The 6676-nt window shown below is 42.3% G+C and overlaps 2 protein-coding genes across 2 annotated transcripts; one reads left to right on the top strand and one right to left on the bottom strand.

Annotated features, from left to right (window-relative positions):
- Positions 1 to 4009: 4009 nt before the first annotated feature.
- LOC101297676 lies at positions 4010 to 4387 on the bottom strand. Its single transcript, XM_004288890.1, has one exon. It carries the CDS (start codon positions 4385 to 4387, stop codon positions 4010 to 4012), a length of 378 nt encoding a protein of 125 aa, XP_004288938.1.
- Positions 4388 to 5804: 1417 nt separating this feature from the next.
- LOC101297385 (cyclic nucleotide-gated ion channel 1-like) lies at positions 5805 to 6263 on the top strand. Its single transcript, XM_004288889.1, has one exon. It carries the CDS (start codon positions 5805 to 5807, stop codon positions 6261 to 6263), a length of 459 nt encoding a protein of 152 aa, XP_004288937.1.
- Positions 6264 to 6676: the final 413 nt, after the last annotated feature.

Genomic DNA, 6676 nt, shown 5'->3' with positions numbered 1-6676 from the left:
CTGGAGAGTAAGTCTCCTCGTAATCAATCCCAGGGCGTTGTGAGAAACCTTGCGCCACAAGGTGGGCCTTATACCGAAGTACCTCATTCTTCTCATTACGCTTTCTAACAAAGACCCATTTATGTCCAATAGGCTTTACACTCGGCGGAGTTAGCACTACTAGGCCGAAGACCTGTCTCTTTGTTAGAGAGTCTAATTCTGCCTGGATTGCAATTTTCCATTTAGGCTAATCTGCTCTGTTTTGGCATTCTGCAACAGAGCGTGGTTCGATGTCATCGTGCTCAATGATTTCATGAGCCACGGAATAAGCAAATATATCATCGACATGGGTTGATGACCGGTTCATCAATTCATAAGTGTTATCATAACACATGGAGATCTCTATGTTCTCTGATGTTGGCATTGACCCTGAGGCGTCCCCCATGGATTCTAATATCAACTCGTGGACATAACTGTAATCAGAGATGATCTCGTGAGAAGGATTCTCAACATCGATGATCAAAGGATTGACTTGTGCCTTGTCGGTCCGTTTCTTTCTCAGACGCGTGTCAACCGAACCAGGTGGCCTCCCCCTTTTCCTTTAGGGAGCCACGGCCTCCATCCCTCCACCATGGGCGGCGCCGCCGACGATGGCAGTACCGAGCCAGGGGATGGCCGTGCCCTTTCTAGGGACTTCGAGCCTAGCAGGAACATTTGCAGCTGGTATATCTGATCTTGTCACTTTCGCAATCTCGGAGAAAGAGTCAGGCATCGTATCTGCTATTTTCTGAAGTTCGAGAATACGTTTCACTTCACTTTCAGATTGTGAGGTGCGGGGATCATAATGAGACAGAGTGGGGAAAAACCACGACAATTCCTGTCGTTCCACATGAACACGTTTGTTCGTATCTCCCCCTAACGATGGGAAGAGTGTCTCATCAAAGTGACAATCCGCAAACCTTGCGATAAAGAGATCACCTGTTAATGGCTCGAGATATCTGATAATCGTTGGAGATTCATAACCAACGTAGATACTCAATCGTCTCTGAGGACTCATTTTAGAACGCAGTGGAGGCGTAATTGACACATAAACCGAACAACCGAAAATGCGTAGATACGAAATGTCAGGCTCATATCCAGTGACCAACTGGTAAGCACTGAATGGTTGTTTGGCAGTGGGTCTGAAACGAATAAGTAAGGCTGCATGCAATATTGCATAGCCCCATGACGCAATTGGAAGGTTGGTGCGCATTACCAACGCTCGAGAAATAAGCTGAAGCCGCTTAATCGTAGCTTCGGCGAGACCGTTTTGCGTGTGAACATGGGGTACAGGATGCTCGACTTCAATCCCGATAGACATGCAATAGTCATCAAAAGTCTTTGATGTAAATTCTCCAGCGTTATCCAGTCGAATTGACTTAATTGGATAATCCGAGTGGTGAGCCCGAAGTTTAATAATTTGTGCTAGGAGTTTTGGAAATGCAACATTACGTGTGGACAAGAGTGCGACATGAGTCCAGCGCGTTGAAGCATCCACCAGGACCATAAAGTATCGAAATGGTCCACATTCAGGATGGATGGGTCCACAAATATCACCTTGGATACGATGTAGAAATGGAATGTTCTCGGTGTTATCTTTAGCGTAAGACGGTCTCGATACTACTTTCGCTAAAAAACAACCTTTGTAAAACGAACGATGAGCGTTTGAAAGAGTCAACGACACATCAATGGAAGAATGGCGCGCCTCAATTGCTTGAGGGAGCGGCCGAGCGGCAGCCATGAAGTTGATGCCGAGCCCGGGAGACGTCAAAGTCCCTTTTGGGCCGTGGTGACCAGTTGAGGCGTCACCACTATGATTCAAAGTAACATCATTTCCCAAATGTTTTCGTTTTGATTTGAAGAAGGGATGTCCATGAGAATTACATAGAATTCGGATCATCATGTCCTTTCCAGGATGACCAAGTCGATCATGCCAAAGCTTGTATGAGTCAGAGTCCCAAAGATCCTGTTTGGCGACTACATGGGATTCAATAATCCGAATCGTAGTAAGGTAAAGACCACTAGATTGACTCATGAGTTTCTCCAATATACGTTTGCATCCGTATTCATGAGAAGTGATACACAAGAACTCAGTTCCATCTTCACAATGAGTTTTCAAGTGAAAGCCATTAGCGCGAATGTCCTTAAAGCTCAACAGGGTTCGGTGCCCTTTTGGGGCATAAAGAGCGTCCATGATGTGGATCATAGTGCCATGAGGCAGAAAAAAGCGAGCAGTTCCACGCCCGAGGATCACAGGGGAAGATCCAATCATTGTCGTCACAGATGATTTACAAGGCACTAACTCAAGAAATAGTTGCCGGTTCCTTAGAATTGTGTGGGTTGATCCACTATCTGCGAGGCACTTGATCTCTCCAAGAGACATATCTACAAAAGAGAGTAGATATATGAGTAAATAGGTCGATATCGAGCTATTTAGAAGGATTGAAAAAGCTAAAAGTAGCAACAATCCCGAGAGTGCTGAAAATTTCTTGCGCAGAATGACCTTTGCACACTAAAACAGTCATAACTCCTTCGTTAAAATAGATATGGAAGAACCGCAAAATTTTCTGAAAACTAGACTCGTAGAGCTTTCCAATGATATAAAGCTCACTGTCTGGTTCATCCGGAGCTGTTCACAAAGCTCAAACGAAGTGACTGTCCAGGGAGGACAGATTACTGTTTTTCGCAGATTTGGCATTAGCAAAGCGTTTGAAGCTTGCTGGTGGCATGGAGACGAATGCTCAGCCACAGGGACGTGTTGATGATCAAGGAACCTAGAGGATTCGATGATGGTCCGGTTTTTCCAAGTCTTTAAAGTCTTTTACAAGACGGCAATTGGAGTAATAGCGTAGAGGGAATCCAAAATCAAAAGTTTTCGGTAACTCCAAATTAAGTATGGCCAGGCATGTCCGTGGAGGGTCGGTAGTGCGAGGCACACTTAAACCACTAACTCCTTAATTTCAGACAATTCTAAGACATCATATTAACTTGGATGAGCCTAGTTGAACAATTGATGATGGAAAATCCGCTATAGGTAAAAAACTTGAACCGGAAAACACGTGAGTAACTCTCCTTGAGAGTCATGGCGCCGTACGTCACCTCTTTTAAGGGAGAGACTGAAGACAGCGTTGATGCCATGTTTTCTAAGGTAGATGTAAATCAATTCGAACCATGTAGAGACAAGAAGAACCATGAAATAAACTTTCATTAATGCGCTGAAAAGAGTACATAAGGGTCTCAAAAAAAAATTGAGAAGAAAACTAAGCATGGCATGCTGACGATGCCTTATTACATCATGACTTGTAAAAGGGAAAACAATCTAGCCGGTGACGTCAAAGTCAGGGGCATCTAAGTCAGAACATTGTCCATTAGGGTCAGCGACCTTGAATGTAACATTATGTTCAACTCCATTGTTTTCAGTGGAATTGACTTCCATCAGTTCCTTGTATTTCTTGTATGCGGTAACAACATTTGCAGGAGCGCGACAGCTTTTAGACCAGTGGTCCTTGGACCCACATCTGTTGCATTGACCATCAAAGGCAGAAGAAGAGCGAGCATGCTGCTTCCGAGGAGGAGCGGCGCCGCCCTTGGGGCCGGCGACACCGGTGTCTCGATGCCATGAGTTGGTACGGCCACTAAAGCCGCTACCTTGTCCCTGAGAACCAGAGGCACGGAGGTGATGATTCCCACATGCATAAGGTTCATTCCTATGTTGATCCTTGCGTTTCAGAGCTTTCTTACTCCGGTTGCAATTGTAATTAGATTCCGGAATTTTCCGGGTGCCTACAGGACGCAAATTTTGCTGATCATTGATCATGTTATTCTTTTCTTCCATAAGGAGATGCATCATTAAACCGCTAAATGTAGTGATCCTCTTATTTGTGAACTCAAGCCGATATTGGTTCATGAGGATCTTAGCGACTGAAAGGAAGGTCGAGAAAGTCTTTTCGATCATGTCGGCATCACTTTTCTCGACTCCACATGAGCTCAGTTAAGCTTGTAGGCAAAGCATATCCCTGTTGAAGTCATCGACCTTCTTGTAATCCAAAAGTCGGATTTCATCCCAGCGAGCAATTAGTTCTGGGAGCAAGGTCGAGTGAATGTTGCCGAAGTGTTCGGCAAGGGCATCCCACAGATCTTTTGGATCGTGCTTGGATTGATATTGCCTGCGCAGTGTGGGATCGATATGCTTACGAAGGAACATTAGTGCCTGAGATTTTGTTCTCTTGCTAGGCGGTTCCTGATCTGGATCGGGGAATATGGTCTCGGTCAGATCCTTAGCGATGAAGGTCTGTTCTATGTCCGAGATCCAACGATGGTACTCAGTACCATGGGTGTCGAGGACTTCAAATTCAATGCCTCTGTCCATCTGCATACAAGAGAGAACAAGTCGTATTAGTTTTCTGTTGGAGACCCTGAAAAAGGTACTCAAATACGATGCTTTTGGTTTGTCTCTCTAGGGTTGATCAAACACAACCCTAAATGTCCGGAGTCGATCAAACACGACCCGGAACTATGTGAAGGTGATCAAACACACCTTCAAAATAGCAATAACCAAAGTTGATCAAACACAACTTTGGACCCGGGGAGGATAACCGAGATTTTTAAACTTGCAAAGACACCGTCCCAAGCATAGAATGGAGTAGAAGAAGAGGAGAAAACATTTTATCTCCCCTGAGGTTATTTAACTTTGAAAAGTTTTAGGGTTTTAAAGTGAACATACCGTAAAACTTGGATGCTTGATCGGACGAGAAAAGAAGCAGTAGAGCGAAAGGCCGGGGGGGGCGGCAATCGGTGGTGCAATCGGCGGCGGCGGCCGAGGAAGGGCCGAGGGTTTCGGCTTTTGGTTTTAGGGTTTGGAAGAACTATTAGCTCAAGGGTTTGAGCAAATGGCTGATAACGTGATGAAGTGAAAGTAAATTGAGAATAGAGAATCGTGAAAGATGTGTATCTCATTCATTGATAGAAACCCTTTATATAGGAAATTACAGATTACCAGTATGGTAAGGATATGAATACATAGATCTAGTCTAACTACATATCCTATTGGCATAAGGCAAAGACACACATAAAGAATATCTAGAAAGATATAGAATATCCTAGAACAATATATATATATATATATATATATATATATTTAGATATGTGTGTGTGTGTTTCATATGCAAGAACACAATAATACTTAAACCAATCTATTTCTGCAGTTCTTTTGGTTCAAACCATGACACTAGTCTCCCAGCCTCGGAGATCATATTTTTGATTTTCTTATCTGTAAGTGGCATCGTGCTGTTTTTGATATATTTCAATGGAAGACTTAAGGTTGGTTCGAATGATTAATTATATATCAGTACAACAAAATGTATACTTGTATGTATATAATGTTTATACATGCATGCAGGTGTTTAAGAAAAGATCAAAACATCGTAAACTGAGGCAAAAAATGCAAATGATGAAACCAGAGATAGATTTTTGGGTGTCCAAAAACGCACTCCCTAAGAATTTGAAGACAGTGATTGTGGAAAATGTACAACGAAAACTTGAAAAGAACAATATTGTTGATAGGGACAATTTCCTCCATAACCTTCCCGTAAAAGACCGAAGAGATGTCATGAGCTATCTTGGTATGACTTCTTTAAAGAAAGTAAGTATTGTTCTCCTACAATCATCTTTGGTTCATACGTATATAGGTGAATAATATGTTGCAACATAAAGATGTCGGCTGTTCCTATTATTGTGAAGCAGAATTCACCAAATGTTGGATCTTACAGGTGCCAATGTTCATAAACATGGATGCACGAGTACTAAAGGCAATATGTGAGCATCTTCAGCTGGTAATATATAACGAAGACACCTATATCATTCGAGAGGGGGAACCACTTGAGGAGATGTTCTTCATCACAAGAGGTACCGCATGGTCTTACACAACTTGTAATGCCAATGTTGCCGGAAGAATTACCAGCGGTGCTTCATCAATTATTAAGTGTCTTGTGAGAGGTGACTTTTATGGAGAGGAGCTACTAAATTGGGCTACAACAAAATTTGCCTCATTTTCTGAGTTTCCTATCTCAACCAGGACTCTCAAGGCTCAGAAAAAGGTTGAAGGATTTGTTTTGAGAGCCAACGACTTGAAGAGTGTTGTTACTAAATTCTGGTGGTACTTTTCCAGCAAGAATCTCCATCAATTGAACAATTCTGAGTTGGAGAAATGGAAGAATTTGACCGCTTCTTCCATACAAGCGAAATGACGTTTGCGTCATGGAAGACTAATCAAGATAGATACAAAGTAGATTGTAGTACTTATGTATTATTCTTTGGTTTACTTGAAATTCTAGCTGTTAATCATGAAGTGTACGTTACATCATTGTTAATCATGAAGTGTACGTTACATCAACAACCCCTCTCCAGATGTTGGATCTTCAGTGAAGGAGTTTGGATCTTGGAAACTTTTATAGGTCATAATTTTCTTTCTGGGTATCATAATCTATTTATGTTTAGATCATTCAAACACAACTAGGTATGTGAAAGTACATAGTCATTTTGGGCTTATCATATGATGTACATATTTGAAATTTTTCTTGTACTTGATGGTTAACACTTGCGTAATGGCGACTTATCATATCAATGGTTTTGTGGATAATAAAACGATTTTGAAGAAGTT

This window comes from Fragaria vesca, linkage group LG1, assembly GCF_000184155.1.
Source record: "Fragaria vesca subsp. vesca linkage group LG1, FraVesHawaii_1.0, whole genome shotgun sequence".
Classification (NCBI taxonomy): Eukaryota; Viridiplantae; Streptophyta; class Magnoliopsida; order Rosales; family Rosaceae; genus Fragaria; species Fragaria vesca.
Note: the sequence above shows the minus strand (reverse complement) of the source record. Positions and strands in the feature narration are given on the sequence as shown.

What these genes read in the sequence shown, in the direction of transcription:
- LOC101297676 (XM_004288890.1), bottom strand. Translation starts at nt 4,387, where the DNA reads ATGGACAGAGGCATTGAATTTGAAGTCCTCGACACCCATGGTACTGAG.
- LOC101297385 (XM_004288889.1), top strand. Translation starts at nt 5,805, where the DNA reads ATGGATGCACGAGTACTAAAGGCAATATGTGAGCATCTTCAGCTGGTA.